This window comes from Vanessa tameamea, chromosome 4 (genome assembly GCF_037043105.1).
Source record: "Vanessa tameamea isolate UH-Manoa-2023 chromosome 4, ilVanTame1 primary haplotype, whole genome shotgun sequence".
Lineage (NCBI taxonomy): Eukaryota > Metazoa > Arthropoda > Insecta > Lepidoptera > Nymphalidae > Vanessa > Vanessa tameamea.
In genome coordinates, this window is record NC_087312.1 from 317,021 (window position 1) to 342,435 (window position 25,415).

At 34.3% G+C, this 25,415-nt stretch overlaps 1 protein-coding gene across 2 annotated transcripts in view; it reads left to right on the forward strand.

Annotated features, from left to right (window-relative positions):
• The window catches only part of LOC113396688 (neuroligin-1-like), a 677,577-nt gene that overhangs the window by 123,692 nt on the left and 528,470 nt on the right, over positions 1-25,415 (forward strand). The window contains exon 15 of one of the 2 annotated variants that reach the window (XM_026634736.2): positions 210-253. In XM_026634736.2, coding sequence (XP_026490521.2) covers positions 210-253 — 44 coding nt within the window. Of the gene's footprint in view, positions 1-204; positions 254-25,415 lie in introns of both variants that reach the window. The other variant, XM_026634737.2, reaches the window with a different exon arrangement.

The window sequence follows — 25,415 nt, forward strand, 5'->3', positions numbered from 1 at the left end:
CATGGCACGATGATTATTATACCCATATACTGTACTGTTGTAACGTTCCATACTTCCGCTAAATTGATACAAAAAATGCATGATTAATTTTTCTAAAGCGTATTGTTCACCAAAGGACGTAAGAATTCCATGACACAATCGCTAGCTTTTACGACTGTAAAACCACAATAAGCAGCCTATTAACATAGCTCTCGACTTCCACAGCGCAGCAGCGAGGCAGAACTAAAGGAGAGACCGAGCAGCGCGCCCCCAAAGAAACGCGTACAAATACAAGAGATCTCGGTGTAGAAGACTTCTGAACGGGCGCGATTATAATATGAATAATGGACGAGATAACTTGTGAAATTAGTGGAGTGAAATATTCCCGTCGTGGAATGTAGCCATCGGATCGTCACGGGTGGGCGAGCTGCGTCCGCTCCAATGACTCTCCTTGCATCGGTAGTCCGATGCACGTGTGACGTATCCTCTGACTGTATTACCCTCTGTGGATTTAACCCTTTCTATATATAGTAATATATCAATTCTGACCAATGTACGGTTATCGGTTGTATCCGATTCGTCTTAATATCGTGTGTAGGCAAAGACGTTATTGTGTACCGACTGTGTGTAAAGTTGAAACGGTCATTACGTCGTGTGGTACCACCGCAAGGCAAATTATGTCTCAGTTGTGCTCTCGTATATTTTTGTCAGCCGTTACTTTACATTCTGAATTGTAATTTTAAATTTATTTCTTCACTCTGAGCTTCCGAGTCGAAAATACAAACAGTTCTTGTTATTGCCTTTTATTCTTAGCAACTTAAAGAAGCTGAAAGATAAGGAATGTGAAGTGTTTTATGTACTTCAACGTAACGAAATAAACTGAATTTGTGTATATACAATTTGTGTCACTAATTTTAATTCATAACATTTTTAATATTGTCTATTGTTTTTTTTTTATTTCGGACGAAATTCGATCAAATTTTTATTTTATGCAATTATAAGGCAATGCTTTTTGTGATCATATTAATTCATTTCTCATTGAAATAAATACTGAATATAACGACGACATTTTTCAATGTTTAAGTATTAATATAGATTATAAAACTAAAAGCCCACGTCTCGACATAAGTTTGTACATCTAAATATTGAAAATGTTAGTATATATGTATAATATCTACATTTGCATAAACTTAATTTCCAATTTAATTAACAGATTGGTTATTATTAATGAAACTAGGATTAATGATAGCATACCCAGGATGTAAAACGTTTGTAAAAAAAATAAAGTTTCTATTTTCAAATTCCACGCAAAAGCAACCGCGGGAAAACTTCTTTAAAAATTTAATTTGATTCCTGTTTGTTAATATGTTTTATCTATAATTCTGTATATTTTATATAACCTCGTTGACTATTTTCATATTTACTAATAGTTAATGTATCAATGTTTAGTTAAATATATAATATATCGCTGTAGTTGTAACATTTACCTCATACGATCTCTATAATGTATTTAGAAATTTTGTATAAATTTACTGTTATAGGTTCGTATTGTGTAAATCTGTCGTTATGAGTAGTTGAGGAAAACCATCACTTTTGTTCTAGCGTTATTAAGTTTATTCGTTCATTGAGTTAATCACTGCCGATAATTTTCAATGTGAAACTGAGCAACGTTTACATGCGTAATGTTTTCAATGACACGTTTATGACGCAATTTCACGTTCATTTTATTTTATGATGTTATTTAATGAAGCATTTGTGAGCCTTTCTTGTAGATCATTGTGGTGTTATTCGATCCTTTCCGATCAAACTTTATGTATATAATTACGTCCTAGTTTTAAGAAATGTACATATTAGAGTTGACGTGAATATCTGTGACTATAACGATTTTCTCATGAATGAAAAGGGGGGTTTTAATAAAAACCAGTTTTCCTGAATAATTTGTTTTATTACAATTCAATTCCAACAGCTAAATATTTCATAGAACTATCTAGTAGCAACAATATTATTAAGAGCTACGGAACCATTGAGTACGATGACTGCATATTTTCGTCAATAAAACAAAAAGTTTTTATATTGAAATATTCTAATTTGTTTTAGAATTCATTCTTTTTAAATATGAAATTGCACAGATCTATCTGAGTGTTGAAAAGAGTTTGATTTCAAAATATATATTCTAGTAAATATATTTTTTGTCATACAAAACGTGTCAGCTAACAATCGGGAAATACACAAGTAGAATTAGAGGCAAGTGCTTGTTAAATTTTAAATGTAGCCTGAACATTAAATACAGCAACTGATTGCGATATTTAAAGCGCCATTAGCCCCGATAAACCAGTGACGCCCGACGGTATTGTCAAAAGAAAACTTTTAATGCCTCCGACAGCCAGTAACTTCCGAAATTAACTATTCAACCGAGCTACCAACAAAATTATACTGATCTTTATTGTTCCATATTTTTTCAGGAAATATCTTTAAGCCGCCCGCCCGGGACGGCCTTTGTTATCTTAAATTCTTTTTTCTCTCTACTGTTCGAATTTAGCGATAAAGTATCCTGTTGGACTTTGATAAATTGTTTCCAGGGCATTGTGCTACTCAAATTGTGTTATGAACTTAAAGGGAAGTCACTAATCGATACGGAATTTGATAAGATTGAAGAGATTAAAACGTTGCAACTCATCGAGGAAAACTGGGGCGTGCACTCATTTGCGATGAGACGGGTGTAAAAAGCTTAATAGCTTTTGCAAACTATTAACGCTTAGAGCAACGTAAATATAATATGCATATGACTTTGAGAACCGACATGGCACAATGGCTGGAACATGTAAATCATATCTGATGATTGCAGGTTCAAACCCAGATAAGCTTGATTGAGTATTTATGTGATTAATTTGATGCTATAATTAGTGGTGAAGGAAAACATATGACATGAAAATTGAAACATTGGAGCATCGTGGTGTAATAACATCCATTTCCTTAAAAGGATATGAGGTCAAAGTTAGATGTTTACAGTATACTCGTATACCGCGATTCTGATGCTGCCTGGCAATACAAAAAATATGCAAACACCTTAAAGAAACATAAAAAAAAATACAACAACGTTACGGACTGCACGTCTGTGGAGATTCAATAATAATATAAAAAAAATAAATAAAGATATGACCTTAATACATGTACAATGCACATATAAATAATGCACCCTCTTTTTCTAAGCTTGATATTTATGTGAGATTCTACAAACCAAATCCGGTAAGACTTGAGGAGTTTACTTGTAGCCAGGAGTTTCAGTTAATTTGTAGTAGACATTTGCTCAAAAACTCATCATGACATCATCTACTATTAAACAGAAATACCCAGTACCGTTGTGTTCCGAGCCAGAAAATTATGAAACTGATTTTCAAAACAAAGCTACTGCAAGCTATACTACGCACGTCGCTTTACTGGTGCCTCAATTTTAAGTCAAATTCATAATTTAGTAGGCGTTAATGTAATATTACACAAAGGGTCTCATTTAATTGTTCTCGCCCTTTTTTGAAATCACATTCATTAAGCCGTAGTCAATTATCAGCGAAATTGGATTTAATTCTATCAAAAAGGCAAACAATGGTTGTGAGCGTAAACAGCCGGCGGCGAACGGAGTGGAATAACTCTATTGAACGTTTCTTCGGCGTTTTATTGTATCCGACGTTTCGAATGAGAGTGCAGTGAATTTATGATCGAGTATGAACAGTGGGTCTCGCTGGATCTTGGGGATGATCATCAATCAGGAGCTCAAGTCCCGCCTCGGGACTGCGGATTCCTCAGTGCGATCTGTTATTGAGGATACATTGGACTCGTAGACTATTTGTGTCGATGTTTCTATAATTTTATCTAATAATAATGATTGAAAAATATATTTTATAAGCTTTTGATTGTTTGCCCAAATATTTTTTTGGTACCGTGAAATTTAATGGCATCGAAGCGGGAAATATACTAAACGAAATGACGGTAGCTAGGGCCTGGCAAACCTTCAATAAGGTTGTGAAAAAGATTTACTTAAGGCTGACTCGTAATTCGTGACGGCAAGCGGCACGCCGGTCTCTAAAGCCGCCATGCGCGCCGCCTCCACCGGTCCCTACTCCCTATATGCGTGTGAAGCGAGTACATCGTTGTTATATTATTATATTAACCAGCTGGTGTTGAATATATTTCAGATTAACTTAAAATATTATGTTAATTTAAGACCTCTTTGTATACCACATTGGTGTGTATTTTACCCCTTAGGGTAGAATATCCAGAAACGCTTAAATAAGTATCTACTCATTTTAATTAGTATCTCAAAAATAAAGTTTCATGTTTCTAACTTAAAAAATGACGGACTTCCATACAAATGATGACGAACCAGTCAGTTAGAACATGTTATTTTATAAGTATAGGAGACAGATAGGAAAATACATTTATTTTTAGTTTTTTTTTTTTTTATTATAAATTCCTTAAAGAAAACAGTTTTTGACAATCACTAAACTCGCAATATTTAAAAGCGTATAGCTATAATTTAAATAAAGATATACCTATATTTTTCCTCATAGATCAAAGGAGCCGAATATATAACCATAAAACAATTTACAAAAAATCCCTCTAGAATACAAAATGAAGATCGACTAAAAATGCTAATATAAACGTTACTTATTTTATTTATTAAATAATATACACATATGTATATTATTAACACTGGGTTTGCTTGACTTCCCCGTCCTCGGCCCCGAAAATCAGAATTGCGATCACGCTTTCAAGATTTATACAGTAAATATTGTGATATGAATAATTATTTAAGTACTCAGGAGACATAATTCTTATAAATAAATAAACAGTGCTCTAAAATATATTAGTATAACTTGTATTTCTTAGGCAAAAAAAATATAATGATTGATTCTGAAGTTAAGGTTAACGCGTCTGTACGCGTGTAATATTAAATAATAAATATTGGACAACATCACATACATTACTCTGATCCCAATGTAAGTAGCTAAAGCACTTGTGTTGTGGAAATCAGAAGTAACAACGGTACCATAAACACCCAGACCCAAGACAACATAGAAAACTAACGAACTTTTTCTACATCGACTGGGCCGGGTATCGAACTCGGGACCTCGGAGTGGCGTACCCATTAAAACCGATGTACACAATACTCGACCACGGATTTTTTTTTTTCAAAAATTTCAAATACTAAGTTCTAAAAATGTAAAAATTCTTATTAATGTGTAATTATAACAATACTGCACGTGTGCTAACTATCATAATCTTACGAGGCACAAATTTGGCCCCACATGGAGTAGTGCTCTCGTCTCTGGGCGGGAGCTGCCCAATACTAACTTCTTTGACCGCATTTGACCGCATTCAACGTAGAGAAGGTCAGATTTTTGGATAACAAGCCCATTCCGACCGGCTCGATCCTTTAGCTGTGTGGGATCTACATCTTTTATCGATTTTTTCCAGGAAATGTTCCGAGAATTGGTTGAGAATAATCTGAAAATACCAGCTGAATTTCACTATCAGACATCGCGTCCTACTGCAACCTCAATGTCCAGAAATCCACAAAAAAAAACAATATTTCAAGGCCAAACGATAATTGTTTTTGGTATCAAATTTCAGTAAGTAATATCGTTTATTACGAAGGTAATCAAAATGGTAATTTCGTACAATTTACTACAGGCGCGGAGTAATTAGAATAATCATAAATCACAATTAATATTAATAGCAATCCGATAGCAGCAGTAATCAAAACTATTAGCGTGAAATACAGAAGGGTCTCTTTAATGATAAATGAAAGCCAAATTACTGGGACATAGTGATACAGTTAACCACGCGATTGATATTTAGGACAGATTGCCTTAGTATAATCCTCGATGGTACCATTCTATCAAAAACGCAAACGTTCTTAGATAAATTAAATTTTTTAACATTTTTACATACAATTTTTTAACTGAAGCTTCTATAGTATCTGACCAACAAAGATCACTTAAATATCTTAAGTCCATCTGCTACATCTGACACGGGCCTATTGCAACAGAGTACCATATTCCACGAAAACGAAATGGTATTCCCAAAGGAAATACCCTTTACAGCACCTTCAAATCAAAAACGAGGTTACTGAAGTGAAGCTGATGGTGTTGCGTTAATTAGAAACAAAATATAGTATTTTACTTTGAAGTTACATTTTTAAGCAACTGACATAAGTTTCTATTTATATGAACACCTTTGTGAATATAAAACTTTAAGCCTCTAAATAAAAAAAGAAGATAATATATTTTTTAGGTTTAAGAATCCGAGAACACTGTACAAACAGGCCACCTGACGGTTAGTGGTCATCACCAAGCGACACCAAACTTGGCAGTTAAGTAATAATGCCCCACGTGTTTGTACTTACATTGTCTTACTCGCCCTTCAAACCGCACCACAACAGTGCTAAGTATTTCTGTGGGTCGGTAAAAAATGGTATTAGTATAAATAAAATGTATTACACTTCCCATTGTACAAATAATCGACTTTTATACCATTTATTGAAATCGATCCAGGCGTTGGAGCGTGATTTTGTTTTTGTGACTTTCGTTTTTATTTTATCATAAAATAAAATACCTTAAACAAGAGGAAAAAGGAGCTACTACCGGTGCAGGAGGAAGTGCATCCGTCGCTGATCCAATAAATATAAATACTCCTAGTAACGTAACAGCCTGAAAATGCTCAACTGTGTAGGTATTTTTATTTTATTTTATGCTGTTTGTGTATCGCTGGACATGGGGACTAGTACTAGACTTCACCTTTGAGCTTGCTCGAGTGGCGTCCATCTTTAGGATGTCTCCCATCGCACTTCTGATCTGGACGTAGTCGGTGGAACGGGGAGCGCTTCTACTCGTAGCACCGTTTGCGTGACGTCACAAGACGGGGGGACCTCGTTTCAACCGACGGAAACAGTGAATGTGTGTTGCATAATGTTTTCCCTACGAAGAAAGGTATGCTAAGCTAACGCCTCCTGTCCTCTTAAGTAACAAGTTTAGAGCTTCATTACAACAGGCTGCTCCTATGCGGGTGGGAAAACATAGAACAGGAGGCAGAATTACGGACAAACACAAACATGAAGGTTTAATTATCCTTTATTATTTTTGGAACGAAATTAATTTACCCGTCTTACAGTAGAGTGAACTGGCCGAAATTGTCACGTAAGGAAAAGTGTCATTCACCCCCAGGCGTTATTTCCCCCTCTATCTCTTTCTTTCTGTCTAATTCTGTCATAAACGGTTCTTTAACTTATTGATTTTGTTTTAATTCACATGGAATTCTATAGCAAGTTTATATTTTGACACTTAATTAAATTATTGTTAAGCGTTATTAATTTAGTAATTTTTTTTATTATTATTTAATACCATATGTTGCAAAAGCAACTTCCATCCAATCGGATGTCACTCAATACTACTCTATTTTTTATTTATCTGATTTTATAAGAGAAATTACTTTCGTCCATAGACATAACTCAAATAGTGTAAGCCACTTCTTACTCCCTTAAGCACCGGCAATAAACGGATGAACGGTGAGATATACATATTTTTGCCTAAAATACCCGACGTATCTTTCAAATCAAAATAGAAAAATAAAAATGTTTGCTGTTTCGTAGAAGAATAATTAGTACGGGTAACCACCTCATAAAATCCTTGGTAGAATCTAAGAAAGGACTTAAATATAGAGGTGTACAAAATGCTTTTTTTTCGTTTTTAGTTATAAAATTTTGAAATGCGGCCCTATTAAAATAAATGTATATTGAATAATTATTTAAGTAAATTAAAATAAAATACATTTAAATAAATCAGGACAATTACACTGGTTACAATTACAATAATTGTACAATTAAAATCTAAAATCCACCCGTTTCCGGTTGTCACTTTTTACCACAAAGTGGTAATTGTAATTATGGGCCAGAACCGAAACCGAAACCGTACCAATGTATTTAAAAATGCCGACAGCTTTATATACATAGTATCGAAGGAAACGTTAGCGCGATCCAGAAACTGACATTTAGGTTAAGAAATTGATTAACTTTTTTAGTTTTATGCGGAGCGGAGCATATTATAATATGAAGCTATTAATTAATTTCACCGCAATACGCCAAAGGTAGCGAAGATAGGTAGATAAAATGAGAAATTTATACTGCATTTAGAAATATTTCAAAGTATTTATCAGTTTTTTTTTCTTTTAATAAATTTAAAAGCTGAAGACTGTATGACATTAATTGGTCGTTCGTTGTGCCTGGAAAGCCCCGTGCAGTGCTATTGTTATTTGCTATTATTAATTATTTTTAGTTTATAAGTGAATATTATAATAATTTAGAAATTTTGCTAATAAGTTTAATAAGGGAACCTAGTCTCTTGAGATTTAATACTAAATAATAAAAATATAACCGTCACAGGGTGAAACATTGAATTTAAAATTTTCCCAAAGAACGTTTATTTAAAGAAAACCAATATTTAAATTAAAAGAAAGATAAGTAAATCACGACACAGAGTTTCGTTGATAAAATGAGTGAATACATTTTTCTTATTATTGTAATAAAATATCGCAACGAATTTTAAAAACGAAGTAAACAGCAACGCACACAGAAAATAGTAGATAGCAGGGGAAAGGCATGTGTCATGCCGAATGCCTTCACGGCGTACAAATCGGTCTCACCCCCGGGGCGCTAATAGATGTTACACAACAACTCATTTCCTATCTCATTCGTGAAATGTTGAAAAGCGGCTTACGAAGTTACGGTATTTGGACGCGTGTCTCCTTTAAATGCTATTCCTTTTACTTTAAATTTAAATGTTAATTTCTGACATTAGGCGTCGCATTCGCTCCGGTACAGTACATTCCGTGTAACGGAATTTCGACATTTCAATTGTGTGATACATACGATTGTGTTCGCACAGTGATCGTTTGTTTTACGAGTTATTATAATCTATATTACGTAACGATATGAACGTTCACGAGTACATTAAAAATAATTCACTGCTTATATCCTTTTGTATGGGGTTTTCTGAGACTTGGCTAAGTTAGATTGGTGGGTTCATTCTGTTTCTTGATGAGGCTTGCCATTACACAAATTTCTTAGAGCATAACACTATTTTATGTTAATAAAACGATGCGTCGCTTCATCCATTTGTCTGTTTATATACATACTTATGTATAAATGAATCTCTATTTCCCTTGGTCACGGCATCACGCGTGAACGGCTGTAACTATTTCGCTGATTCCTTTATTTGTTTTGTGTTTGTCAAGAGACGGTTCTTATGAAAACTGCGATACGACGGTAGCAAACTATTTTTATCAATAAGTAATCAATACTAATATTATAATTGCGAAAGTAGCTCTGCTACCTCTCCACTTTAACGATTTATATGAAGTTTGGTAAGGAGATAGATTGAGTCCCGGTGAAGGACAGAGGCTACTTTTTTTCTCAACCCTCGAGGGGCTAAAACATAGTTCAACGGTTTGTGTGCTACCGGAAAGATTCAGCTAGTAGCAGTAGTTACTTATATCTGTGCCATTCAAGATTTGTTAATATTAAATAGGAATAATACAAAGCACTACTCTTAGAGAGCTTGTGATGACATAAAAAAAATGAGTGTCACTGAATAAACAAACAACATTATCATATTCCAATTCCTATTTCCCATTGTTTAACCCGAAGAAAGCGTGTCGAATCGCACTCCTAGCCATTTCTAATCCCTTAAGCCCCGCTCCGTCAAGTCGCACGAAAACTATACCGATTTCTCCTGAAAAGCATTTTTGAAGACGGATGAGACGTACCGATATTAATTCTAGGAACATCCTATCAGGTCTAATGTCATGTTGATAGCAATATACAATATTAAAACGTAACTTCAAAATTGACTCTTTACAGGGCTAGATATAGGGGCACATGTCTTGAGCTCCGAGGATAAAACCCCATATCAGGCGTCATCCCGATGTGGGGTGTTATCCTTTTTCCTATCTTTATCAAAAAAGTTATAGGATTTTCCTTTCAAAAATTTCTCAGTAGCAGCTAGAAGTCTAGACGTTGGACGTGTGAACACTACCGTGCCTCACGCCTGAACTCTTTCCAGTCATGTCAAACTTAGCGTCCTATCGGATTATGAGAGTGAGTTACGTATATAAGGGCAAGTATATAATGTATAAAATTAGCCTTTCAATTAACTGTTGTATTACTAGACGGCACCTGATTGACGTTCAGCCAATACATCATCTATTCATAGAATAACGTAAACGTATATTCTCTAAAGAAGAAGATTTATAGCTTATTCCACCACGCAGCTTCAATGTCAGCTCTCGAGTTCGAATCTTTGTCACCATCAAATAAAAGATGACATGTTTGTGTCATTGTAAGGCAAGAAATTAAATTTAAGATACAAATAAAAAAAGGGTGCGTGATCTTTTTTACACGCATAAGAATAACTTTAGCGTGATTAAGATTAGTTTTTATTTAATATTAATCTACTTATTAATAAAAAATAATATTATCATTATGATAAATGTAATCATCTCTTTTTACCATTTAATATCAAACTCAACACACAAATTAAATAGTTTTCAAATCAAAAATGTAATAAAATAAAACATTGTAAAATAAGATAACCTGTAGTTTTAATGTCAGCTTGTGCGCGCGCGTCATAAAAAAAGTCTCAAATATGTAAACGCACTCACAACACAACGTCAAAACTTGTCATCAAAAAGTGCTGGTCCAGACAATATTACACCATTATTTTTAAGGACGCTTGCAACCGCGTCGGCTGCCTCGTTAACTTTCATATTTAATACCGCCCTGAACTCTGGTATGTTTCAAGAAAAGTTGAAAAAAGATCGGATTGTTGCAATTTATAAAGATGTTTGTCATAAATATATTCATAAACGACATTATTTCAATTTTTCAGCGCTCGAATGTCTATATGTTGAATCTGCTTTTCGAATTTGCGGATGATCTCAAATAGTTAAAACCATTAGAAGTAACTCTGATGTCAAAAGGAACTCAGCCATGTGATTCAACGGTATAACAACAAACAATTAACTGCAAATTCCAAAATAAACGTTACCTAATTAGGTTTACTAGAAAATAGAATTACTTGTAGAATCAATATTAAATCAAGATTGAAAAACTAACCGTACGAGCGATACGTGATTTAGGCGTTATATGAGATTGATAAATATTTACAACAATATTATGTATATTCACAGTAGCATTGATCACTTTGATAAAATCAGTGATAATCATTGTATGTGTACGAGAAGTAAGGGTAAGCTTATAACGCCAAGTTTCCGACTCTGCAAAGTCAATAAATCATTCTTGGGGCAAGGTATCCGTTTCTATAGTAATATTCCGCAGACATTTTTAACTTTGCTGTTTCATAGATTCAAGTGATTTGTAAAAAATACATTGGTAAAGAAGGCATATTTTTCAATACAAGATTATATAGATGATAAAAAAGCGTGGAGTTAATGCTTGTTGACTTCCAGGCAGGAGACATAACATACATATATAATTTTATTTAACTAACATAACTTTGTATTTTAATGTTGAAAAAGAGTAACTACTGAGTTTCTTAACGGTTCTTCTCGGTAGAATCTACATTCCGAACCGGTGGTAGCTTTACTTAAAATAGTTTGGTTAAATGACGATTCAAAAGTGCTTGTAAAAGCCTACTTGAATAAAGTAAATTTTGATTTTGATTTTGAAATATAATTTACAATTTCCGCCAATTTCTTTGATGACTTTTGTTTTGGTATTAAAGACAGATTGGTAGGATTTATTAATATAATACTGTATCGCTTGTTTAAATATTATCTCTGTGTCGTTATTTATTATTGATTATATTATGTTTATCTATAAAAAGAAATAGTATTATCATCATGTTAATATTATGTATTATTGTTAAATGATTGTTGATTGTGATCATAATAATAAATAAGTTTATAAGTAGCGTTGAATAGTTTAGTTGCAACTTCAATTAAAACTTTTGAATGGCAGTAGTATTTGTTACTTATTAAAATTTGTCAATAAAATCTTACTAATTGCAATGTTTTTCTAGCTTGATATTGATAAGATGTAAGGACAACACTGCAGTTATAGTACCGTTTATCTAAAATCAAATACCATGTAATAATTGTCACATCTCACGGTATTGAGCCGAGCGCTAAGACCCACTCCTGCTAGGATTTAACTAATCTAATTTATAACACATACTGTTGTAATTGAAACTATTTAAGGCCTTGTGTAATTTACATGAAATCTCCATTAACTAAATTGGTATCGATAAAGTAACTCTTTACTGTTGGTGAGTTCAATTCAACCCAAATCATTATCTAAGGACATATTTGAAAAATTATGTTTGACGTCAGATTCTTTGTTTTTTTATTGTCATATATGTACTGACCGGCAAATGGGCCACCTGATGGTATGACTACTTACCAACACATTAGTGCTGTGAGATTTTTTAATTATTCCTCGTATTATCACGAACACCACCAACATAGGGAACTAAGATGTTATGTCCCTTATGTCTGTAGTTGGTACTGGCTCACTCACTCTTCAAATTGGAACACAACAATTCTAAGTATCGCCTTTTGGTGGTAGAATATATTAATAACTTTCTGTAATATTTTGGTCCTACATTATGAATAAATCTAATTGTAGTCTAAGCTTCATCGAACAGTCAGCACAAACTATTCACCGTTAGTGCTCTGTAATTGGCAACTTGATTAATGAGCCTAAGATAAAATCGATAACTAATTACCTAGCGTATCAGATGAATACTTCTATTTATCCAAATCCCACCTTATAGTGCAGTCTAATCCTCAGATGTTGAGAGATTGCTCGGTAATATTGAGATTCTCTGCTTAATGTTGATGCAATTTGATTTGGCTGGAATACCCCCCCACTCTCTTAGCATAATACATGTACTTCATTCAAGTTTCATTCAGGTTTAACACGAACGGTTATAAATCAATATGTAAAATTAAAAGTTTAAGAATTATTTTTCGAGACGCGGTGGGTGTGTCATTCTGAATCCTCGATTACTAGTATCGTAACTTTTAAATGAAAATAAATATATATTATAAGATATCGGGCCGAGATAGAGCAATATGTATATTGGGTCAGTAGCGACGGATCCGAAAATGGAACGGTTCGCTTCGAGTTCGAAGATAGGCAGATTGCCAATTATATCATTTGACAATGTTATTCATGATATCTCAAAAAACCGGGAAATGGTTGGAGTAATCAATAAAGCTGAATAGGAGGACCCGTTACCTGAACATTTCGCCGATACCGGCGAATTAATATGTAGTGAATGCTTCTTTGATGTAATGTAGTTATTTAAATGCTCTGAGAAAACATAACAAAAAAAATCTACGTTTGGATTACTTCTAAATGTCTTATCTGTTGGCATTTGGGTGTGAAGCAGTTATTCTATATATGATGTAAATCGGCTTGAATGGCTGATTCTAAAGATGCAACGATATTAACAACTAACATCCTATGGTTGGCGCTGGATTAGATTTAAAAAGTTTTTTATATAGCTGACATTGTCAGTATATATTACCACAAGTTGGACACTAGGCTTAAAGTGAACGTAGACCAATTATTACATCACCAAATTATATTGAAGTATAAATATAATGTATAACAATCACATTTAAAATTATTCATTCGTTCATTTGTACGATCTAAATCATATACATTTTAAATCGTTTTATGATTGCATCACTTGTGTAACACCTGTTTAATAAACTACCGCTGTTTATATACAAATTAATTGATTCAGCGTCCAAAATTTACATATAAATTAATTTAAATCAGTTAATTTCTTCGTCGCAGTACAACGCTTTACAAAGAAACAAAGTCACAGAGAGATGGAAACAATTCCTATTGCCTTTCGAAGTTAAAAAGCTAAGTCCTCGTTTCAATTTTTTCGTAACAAATTTGCATAATACTTCGAATCCATTCGCTTCAAGTCTTATTCACTCTAATTCTGTCCTGTCAAACTTGTAATGTGAATTTTGCGGCTCGGATCACTTTTGAATTGTTTGAAAATTCAATTTGTAGCTCATTTATATTTGATTCGCCTCTTGTTTACAGTTCGCGTTCTGTTTTTATTGTCTTAAGGAGTTACGTTATAATTTAATTTCTGAAATATTACTTGCGTAAGTCGTTGAGAAGGCATCGAGTCAAGACGGTGTTTTAGAATTCGAATAGATTTTAGGATTTGACATTAGCATTTTATATTGGGGTTATTTGTTGTTCACACCGCTTCCAGCCGACGGGCGTTTGTGCAATCAGTCAATAATCTGTATTATTTCAAGTATAAAGAAACTTGTTATCGCCCGCGGAGTTGCTTGGGTTGGTCGTCAGGTGTTAGACATAAAAAGTAAGGCTATGTTCTAGTTCTAAATTTCACCAAATTCGTTTCAGCGGTTTGGCCGTAAAAGAGCAACAGATAGACAGACGACAGACAGACAGAAACACGTTAAAGACAAAAAGACGAAAGAGTTACTCTCGTATTTACAACAATTTGTGTTTGTGTGCCCGAACTACATAGGTGCACTGTCAATTTCCTCAATCTCATGATCCTAAGCTTATGTTTCTTTTCATCGCAATCCGATACGACCCGAGAGAGATCAGGCAACACCTCTCATCTCTATTGAGGAGGAGGTTGAAAACATATCTGTTCTCCTGATTAATTAATATTGTTTTATTTTTATTTTATATTTCACTGTATATTTATTATTAATACTTAATAAAAAGCTACAAATCAGAGCTCGGTTTCCATACTTGGAAGTTGATTGGTACATTTATTTGCAACACATCAAAGTTGCAGACATTGCAGAGGATTGACATTATTGAAATTGTTCTTCGATGTTTTACAATAGTCTTCTAAGTGCATTTCTGCTTATTTTGGTTGAAAGTATTGTTGGAAATGTAATGGTTTTAAAATTATAATTACTACTTTAAGCGCGTAATGAAAAAATGACCAGAGATAATTTTCATGACGCACGTATCATCCCAATTTAATGTCAAGGCGCTAGAAAGAGACAACTTCACGCGTTAGTTTTCGTCCCACTTACTCATGAAAAGGACCTTTAGCCACCCTGTGTATCCCAGTCCAGTCATTTTATTATTTGATTGAAACTTATTATTTGAATGCAGTTAAAAACTATTTTATAATTACGCCAAAAAAGTATAACTTCTGACAGGTAAAAAGAACGCGCCCCATTTTTCTAAAAATTGTTTTTTGCATTAACCTCTGTTGTATTCCTATACTTAACCGATATGAGAATAAAATCATTTATATAAACACGAATCATATTGATTTTCCGTCACGTCTGGAATATTCTATTGCATTTTTTTATAAGTGTGAGTAAACACAGTGAGAAAAACTTATAATTTATTTTTTAAAACTACAGCTCTTATTGGTAGTTATTAATAGCTTTGGAATCCGAGCGCAGTTCCCAACAGTTTACATCTCATTATAACTTTTAATCCGATTTCAATCCTGATACGAGTATAGCTGGCTTTTATGTATGTGTGCGCGTGTGTTTGTCGATACGTACAAAACTTTGACGCGCTGCGGTGGTTTTTAAATATATTTATCAATTATAAACTTTAACATAATTAATCACATTCCGAGACGCCACCCAGAATAGGTAAATATTACCATAGTAATAATTAACATAACATGTTCCTGCAAATATAGTCAAGTAATTTTGAAATTTAACAATCAATTTTAATAAGGTTTGAACGTCGCCTTAAACGTTCGCGTATATCAGCTTTTTAAAAGACACCACAACAATATATTTCTATAGAAAGCAGCGTGCGGACGCTTTAAGCAGCCAATCGGGGACCACGGTCTAATAAAAATGTTTTTTATATATTTTTTTATTCCATACAAGAAAATCACGCTTCTCATATTGTTCTCAATTTAAAGCGAATGAAACAAATGAATATACATACTTATATATTAATATTATAATATTAAAAAGCCGAAACGCACGGCATGTTCTGGTATTGATGGCATTATGATGCGTTTTTTTAAAATTGATAGGTTGATTCATGAGGAAGGTTTATATGTATAATACATGCACAATATGGTCGAGAAACACTGATAATTTTAGAGGTTTCTGAAGTGATGTCGTAAATAAACACATTGTTTGCGCTTACATTGTAAACACTGGCTGAACCCTACGATATAGATCAAAATTATATATTACAGAATTGTACATATTAAAAAGGTCTTCAGATAAATTAGCGGTGTTAGATGTCTATCTCTAAGGGATAACCCACAATAAACATTTTTATCCTTTACTTTTGACGAGAAATAATGGCTTATTTTCGAAGCGATTTTAAGCAATATATAATTAATCCTTATCCAATTAAGTACCTAGTTACAATTAAAACATACATTTATCAGTATGGACTCATTTACTGGTTTACATTAGTTACTTTTAATTTTTAAAAAGGTATAAATTTTAATTGCAATAAGATATCAATATTGTAGTATTAAAAGTGTAACAGAACTGGAAAGGTTTTAAAGTAAAACATTCGGTTTCATTGGAATATTTAATTACGAATAATAAATTCGTTTGACTAACGAATTCAATTGATTTAAGTTTTTTGTTGGATTTAACTTTTATTAGAATCAGTTTAAATTTTCTTTACAAACTTCGACAAAGATATCGTTTTTATAACGATCGCGAAGGAGTAGAAGCGAATAATGACTAGACATACCTCCTGCAATAGTCATTGCTCACATAATTGCTATTATTAGTATAGTTTATAAATGTATTTTTTTTATAATATAAATAGGTGGACGAATAAATGTACCTGTAGTCCTGGCTCATTGCCTCTTTTTGGCCTGTCTTTCGGAATTGTCTTCCCTGTCATATTGGATTGCCGTCCTTTATGAGTAGAAGAGTGAGGGAGTAGAGTATACCTGTGTTCACGCATACTTTTGCCCATGATAACATTTCCTGCGAAGCCGCTCTATAAATCGGTTTATACGGTCCTTATTTTATTTGACTCTTATTCTGATAATATCAACATGAACTCTAATAAAAAAAAAAAAAAACAAATACAAATACAAAACCTATTTAAGCAAATATTTTAAAATAGATATTTAAGGTATTTGTTAGTTGAGTCATGTTTTTATAATCCTACAATATTTTTGCTTACAACGAAAATTTTCATATTTGATTTAACTTAAAAATATTAACAGTATAATTGGGAACAAGCATGTCGTATATTCGTGAAGTCTCTTTTGAACAAAATTGATATTATTCTCATTAACGCCGTATAATTTTAAGATTCTTTAAAAGTAATTCGTTGAATAAAATTCACCGCAGAACTTCAACCGATACGTCGCGTCGGTGACATTTATTCTTTTTAAGAAAACTATAGTTTAGCAACGACTCGATCCTCGTTCCTTCCTTGTCACTGACAAGGACTCCGGGACGAAGAACAATGTGATTACTTCAAGGGGTGTGCCACAAGACGGAAGAGATAACGGAACGTAACAATTCAATTATTATCATTTGTAAAATAAATGTTTAGCAGAATAAATAACTTTTATACCATCGGAATTCGATATAATGTGCCACTCCGGAAATAAAAATTTAGTGCAAGAAGGTTTGGAGCATATTCCACCACGCTGCTCCAATGCGGGTTGGTGGAATACACATGTAGCAGAATTTCGTTGAAATTAGACACATGCAGGTTTCCTCACGATGTTTTCCTTCACCGTCGAGCACGAGATGAATTATAAACACAAATTAAGCACATGAAAATTCAGTGGTGCCTGCCTGGGTTGAACCCGAAATCATCGGTTAAGATGCACGCGTTCTAACCACTGGGCCATCTCGGCTCTCATTTATCTCATGCCTGTATTTATTCTGGCTTAATCACCCTACCTTACAAACCAATAACAATAATTCTAAATACTGCTGTTTGACGGTAAAATATATCTTAAATGACGTACCAGACGGGCTTACAAGAAGCCCTATCACTATTGGGGGAAGAGCTAAGTCATGAGGGAATAAGAGAGCGTTTATTCTCGCGGCATACCGGCTGGTTTTATCGCCAAGACTTGACACAAAATGAAAATGAATAAAAACAATTGAGCAGCAACGAAACTCACATAATTCAAAATGAATATTGATGATAAAGGAAGGTCTATCTCCCGGCGCGTTTGCTCCACACAACTACATAAAGAGCATTCAATAAAAACCGAAACATCGTATTATCTCATTTTAAAGTTCTTATTTTCAGACGCGAGCCCGCAACCCCTTCTATGGATGATGGATATCTGTCAAAGGGTACTTTTTAAAAGCTGTGCAAGAACTCGGATTTAGAAAGGCATTTGTATTATATTATTTATTTTTTTATAACATATCTACGAGTATGTAAGCGAACGGTCAAATGGGCCACTTAATGGTAAATAGTCACCACCGCCCAAAGACATTTGGGCGTGTCAGTAATATTAGCCCTTACATCGCCAAAGCGCCAACAACTTTTTGAGTTGAGATGTTATGTCCCTTGTGCCTGTTGTTACACTGGCTTACTCACCCTTTAAACAAAAATACAACAATACCGAGAATTGTTTGGACAATACGAAGTAAATATTTCCATGTTTTTATATGTAATTCAATTGTAATTTAAATGCATTGTTAAATTATTCTTAATAACATTTTAGCTGTCCAGTATCACTATATTTCGGTGAAATAATAAAATCTATCTATCTGTGTATAAACAGACTAAACAAAACAGATGCGCAGTTTTTATTTGTTCAGTTGTGTTGTGTTTTGTTGTGTTGTGTGTCAGTTTGTTAAAAGTGATTTTCTTTTCTTCTTTTGTTTAATAGCTATTGAGGAGCTTTACTTATAATTATAATATCTGTCGTAATCACCCGTGGGTTAAAGTACAATAAGAAAACCATCGGCTCATGTACTCTACGTAGAGTACGAACGGTGTAAAATGAAAAAATCCTGTCTGCCAAAATCTGTCACGATCCTCCAAATCACTTGACGTTTCTCTTCCAAGACCGTAACTCAATAGTGAGTTTCCATTTCTGTTTTTAATTCTTGTTTAGACCTAACATATTTTTCATAAATTATATCCAAGGTACTATTTCTTTAATATCCGGTAACATCAAGAGTCTCAACTTTTCAATCAAATTTGTATATAGAGACCTGAATTTTGTAGATTGATGAGAACGTCTTGAGAGTCAAGAAAAGACAAATATAATCGAATAAAAGAATTTGAATTTCTTTACTACATCAACAGTCAAACGGATTTTCTTGAATTTTTTTATGTCTATTTGAGTGGGCCACCGGGAGATTTAGATTGAAACCTAAAAATTACAAAGTAAATAAAATTCTTACTTCGCTTTGATGAAGTCAGGTTGGGCACCTAGTAAATGTACTAGACATGCAAAAGTCCTTAACGATTTAATTAATGTGTACGATTAAGATAATTCGTTTTATCACAACAGATGTGATAAAACAACATTGTCTCACTAAAGTAGTAAACTGTATGTCTGTCTGTTTATGCCTGTTTCTTATGTTGATAGCATGTATCACAATTTCTGGAGAAATCGTCTAAATTAAAAAGAACACAAAACATAATGAAACATAATGTATTGAGTTTACATTTAAATTAACTTCGTGTCGAATTTTAGTAGCCCATGCTGTACATTGCTGAAATAGCAATATTCTGCAGAGACCGATATTGATATCGACTGCATTACACTAGAGTAGAATGCGATAGGACATTACCCTCTGAAAGTAACGACAACGTCACACCATATGATCAGAAATGTATAATACCAATCGCTATGTACCATTCTAGTATCAGTAAGGTCGTCCATTCAATTTACAAGTCAAGATTCTCATCTTCACAATAATGTGGAGTTCAAGTCATAAGTTGCCAAGTATTTTAAAAGTTCAAAACCATATGGTCTGAGTAAGAGAGTTTATTATTGCATAAATTATTTAGATATCTTGGTATCTTCGGCACGTTCAAGGCGAGTCTCGAGTTATTAACTCACACTTACAGCGTGAGTGCTGAAGGGAATCGATGGGGATGGAAATTACTTGGAAGTACTCGCTAACGTTTTCGTATTTCGATTTGAGAGGCATTCAGGAATATTTCTCGTTTTGCATGTTATAACTGTGTCTCGTGTTTAACAAATACTTTTATAAATAATGGAGTGCAGTGTCCGATAACTAATAGCGGCAATGAAACGTTCCAGGTTCTATTCCGATCCAACTTCGACTATTCCTAACAAAAATTAACTTCAGCTTAATCGGCTACGACACGATCCCAATTATACTCCGATCTAAGTTACACCGAAGCGCAACCGGATCGTTTGTAAAATAGGAAAACGGAACAGCAACGATTTTGTTTCGATTCGATTGCGATAAGTTGTTAGTAGAATTGGAACATAAGGCTTGATATTTAGTTTGCGTTTTTATTAGTAGAGATTCGTACTTTATTTACAACGAGTCACTCACCCTTCAGACCAGAACAAGACAATACTAAGTCTTGCTTATTTATGCAATGAATGTGTACCTACCCAGGTATGTTTGCACACAGACCTACCTCTAAGTCTAAATAAAGACAACTGACAGATGCACAACGTGTTCCCGTTCGAAGTATTTAAATGAAAACATTTTGAAAAGTGGACTGACGTATTGAAGGAATAAATAAATTAGTTTCAGACATTCCAACCGTACGCTAGTTTTTTTTTTTTTTCTAAAGCGCAAAGGCGTGCTAAATTGCATTTCTTTGAATGGTGTAATCCTTTGAGCCGAGCTCTGTAGTTTTGTTCAAGAAAACTTCTTAGATGCGAGTGACTGAAGCGTCTACAAAAGAGAAATACGACGAAAGGAGGTCATATTTAAATTAAGGATAATTCATTTATACACGAAGAACTAAAGGTTTTCTTGTATTTTCATGTTTGAACGTAGTATTTCGTTAGCTAGCGTATATAGTGTCTACTGAGTTTCAACTTTGTGACTATAACTTGGCAATTCTTTGAGCAAAGCAATAAAACTTGTAATGTTATGTCCCGATTTGAAGGGTGAGTGGAGTCACACTAGTGTCCTAGTGTGACTACATGTACAAGGAATAAAATATCTTAGTTCTCGAAGTTCTTGTCGCATTGGTTGTGTGAGGGTTATTTAATACTTTTAACAGTTATATCTATTAAGGTAATCAATCGCCATAAAGTTGCAGAATTGCTAGTCTGCCTATTTTATAGAATAGGTGTCAAACGAGCAGGAGGCTCACCTGATGGAAAGTGACTAACACAGCCCATGGAGATTTGTTGTAACACCAGGAGGCTTGCAGGGGCATTGTTGGACTTTAAGTAAAGAAACACAACACATGGACAAAACCTTAAAGTATACAAGAATCTAAATGATTCCAAAATGGAAGCGTGTGTGTGTGTGAATATCATGTAACGCATGTCAAATATTTTTTTATCCAATTAACTTCAAATTGTAAAACCAGAAGCAGATTGCTCCGAACATAATAGTAAAGTAACAAAAACGAATAAAAAATCAAAAGCGAATGCTAAATCCCGGTAGTGCGTGCAGTGATTAACAAATTGTTAATACGTCAATAAAATTAATACTTCAAATAAAAGCACCTTAGCTAAAGACGCTTCAATTCGCACTATCGCAAATTTACATTAATTCCTGATGCTCCGTGCACTCCATCTTTTGTTTGCCTTTTGTTTTATATAATCTGAGATGACAACATTGCTTGAGCAAACTTGAAACTCTTAGCAAAATACAAACGTGAGATGTCAAATAATTATATATGACATTCACTTTAATAATCATCCATGTTACCATAAGTCAGTTTTGAACGTCACGAATGAGATACGAAGCGATTACTTACAAAATATCATTGCTCTAGTAAAAGTTAGATCAGAAGTTATACCAGTAGTATTATTTGTACAGAAGTAGAACTATTTGTAAATCCTATAAGTTAAAAAATGCCATGAAAACCTCTGTTTAATAAGAAGGATTTAGTATGATCTGGCTAATAGTGATTGCGAATGACCAATTGATTTGACTGAACTTGAAAACTGTTTCTAAGCCCAAAGAAGACAGTCAATTAATTAATACCTCAATACCTACAGAATAATTTCTTTGATTACAATCATTAAGAGTAATTTAATTTTTCCCCAAAAAATAAGACCCACTAGAAAATTTTATGCGAAAAGAACTCTGTTTTATTAGAATTACTCGGGATTACGAGGGATTGGAATTAATTACGGAATTCCTCCAAATTACGACGTCCCGGTTTCAATTGGCCTGTATATGAGGATAAAATTACAGAGCCATAAATTATAGGTATTTTGAGCAAAAATTACGCTTAAAACCTTAGGCAGTTTCCTACTGCTTATTTATTTTTATATACACTAGTAAAGTTTTCAGAAACGTATAATAAGACCCCACAGTTAGATTTGAGCCTGTACAGAATTATTCCCTGATTATTGTCGTAACGTTCAAATGTAAATGTACCTTTTATATCGTACCTTATGTTTGTAATAAGTATTATGAATATAAAAATAAGCAAACATTACTATCCAATAAATGTAAAGTAAATCTTCCTTGTTTGCCTTGCCCCCCTGTTAAAAAGCGACCCTGAAAGATGATCTAGAAAATTTTAATAAATATTTATTAATTATATTATTATTGTGTTAAATTATGTTTCTGTAATAAAATCTTTCTTTTTAAACAAATCTGGGTCATACCTCTCATCGCTCATTAGGTTTCAAATTGAAAGCGTTTATCCTCAATTTGAGAAGAAAGCGTTTGAAATAGCTTCAGAGGCGAGAATAATTCGCTCACAGAAGTTGAGGTTAATGCTTATCGTCCACCAAATATAGAGCTGTATATATATATTTGAAAAGCAGTACCGTTTTATGTTAGTCATCGCTGAAGTCGAACTTTTGCTTTTGATAACACGTTTGCTTATACCATAATCTTCTCAACGGTTTCAATAACAGTAAACGCGTGTAGACATCATAACAATTACTTAGCTATCTAGTACATAGTCTCTGAATTAGTTTAACAATTCACATTATATTAAGAAAAAAAATCTACAATCACCCAATTCTGACAGTTAATTCAAATGAAATGATGCCAAATGCATTCTACAATGTTTAAATTTACAATGTGTTATAATAAAAAAAATATTAAACTTATATAAAATAAAAACAGTTTTAAACACAACAGGTATTTAATTACAAATTCAGTTTGAGGTGGATGATAAGCTTTAATCGTAGTGAATCTCCTTTGACGATAATTATGCCAACTGTAATGGCATAATGCAGCTTCCAACTGAATTTAAACTGCTATCTATTGAGTCTCGTTCTGGCATTTAGCCAGCTCTTTGGCATAGAAATGTGCCTCGTTATTTATTAGCCGGCTCAATTTTTGAATGTTTATCTGATATTTGTTGTCCAATAAAGGCAAAGCTTATGATTGGTCTTTATTGAAGAACAGATATCGTATATCCCTACAGACGGTTTGTGCTTCGGTTATTTCAAAATACTTTTAACCAAATGGTGGACCAGATTGATTTATATATATATATATATTTTTTATAGTTGTAATGGAATAGGCGTTTGTCTTCTATCTCACCTGATGGAAAGTGTAGATTAAGACGAAGGTGGTACACGCCCATCCAAAAGAAACCTGTTCACTCTACTCTTAAAGGCTCTAGAGTTCAACTCATCAGGAAAAATAAACCCAGGCAGGTCGTTCTAAATTTTGGCGACTCTCACCAAAAACGAGCTGTCAAACGGTTTAGTTCGAATTTTGGGTATGTCAACAACGTATGGATGAAACTTTTGCCAGCGCCTAGTAGTCCGATAAAGAAATGGAGATGGCTCAATCAGTTCGAAAAGAGCCTTCGAGCACTCTCCGAAGTGTATCCTATAAAAAACCGATAAGCTGGCAACTCGACGACGATGCTCAAGGATGTGTAGTCTGCTATTTGAGAGCTTTTCGTTGTTAATTAACCTACGGGCTCTTCGGTTAACTGAATCCAAAGCTTCCAAATGATATTTGGCTGCACCGTCCAAGAGTTGACTGCAGTGCTCCATGCGGGATCGAACTTGGGCAGTGTAAAGATTAAGCAGCTGTTCAGAGCTGAAGTACCGCCGAACCTTTGAAAGAATTGATAATTTCTTGGACGCCGCTTGTGCCATAGACTCAATTTGTTGGCCAAAGTTGAGATTAGAGGTGATGGTAATATCTAGAAGCCCTAGATGATTAGTAATCGATAAGGATACATTTTCGAAAGTGGGTGTTAAATCGAAGCTACTCTTTTTCGCGGAGAAAAGACACGCCTGTGTTTTGAAAGGGTTGAACTGGACAAGATTGGCGTGACCCCAATCGGACACCCACTGCAATGCAAATGCAACGGGTGAATGAGCCCGTTCAATCATGGACTCTCTCAAGGACCGCATTTCCTCTGGACTAGCTCGCGAGATGGACACGTACCTCTCAATTACGATGCTGTCATCGGCGTAGCTAATAATACCGGGTTTTAAAAGATCGTTTATGTGCAACAGAAGCAAGATCGCAGAGAGAACAGATCCCTGAGGTACCCCAGCATTGATTGCCATTAGATCGAAAGAGCAGCCATCCAAGACGTCCCCTGCGAAAACCATATTGGTCATCACTAAGGAGCTCGTTTGCTTCAAGATATGTCAGGAGACGATTATTTAAAATACGCTCCATAATCTTACAGATAATAGAGGTGATCGCGACAGGTCTGTAATTAGCTGGGTCTGCACGGCTTCCTTTTTTGGGAATAGGCTGAACATTAGCAAGCTTCCAGGATCTCGGAACTTTACCAGTTTCTAGAGAGAGTTGGTATAGACGAGTCAGAACAGGAGACAACTCGGGTGCACAATACTTCAGTACCACTGCTGGACTGCCATCAGGACCACTGGCCTTATTAACATCCAAGTTCAGCAAACATTTAAGTACCTCTTTTTGGTGGATTTTAACGGCGCTCATTTTAGGGCCAACGGAGGTAACTGAGGTGGACACTTACCGTTGCTGTCCAGACGAGAATACTCTGCGAAGAGATTGGCAAATAAATTTGGCTTCTCTTAGCAGCGCTGTGGCCGAGATTCCAGAAAGCTTTGCTCCCTGAGGGAAAAGAAGCTAACTTTCCCCCTATATGGCCAATGTGGTCAAAACGAGCTTTTCTTATCGCTTTTTTACAAGATTTAGTAGCTGCGTTGTATGTTTTCTTCTTTGCCTGGACATCCAAGGCTTTGCTTTTACGAGCGTCAGCCCAGGACAAATAGGTTTCATGCTTACGCTTTTCAGTTAAGAGGCATTAAGCATTAAAC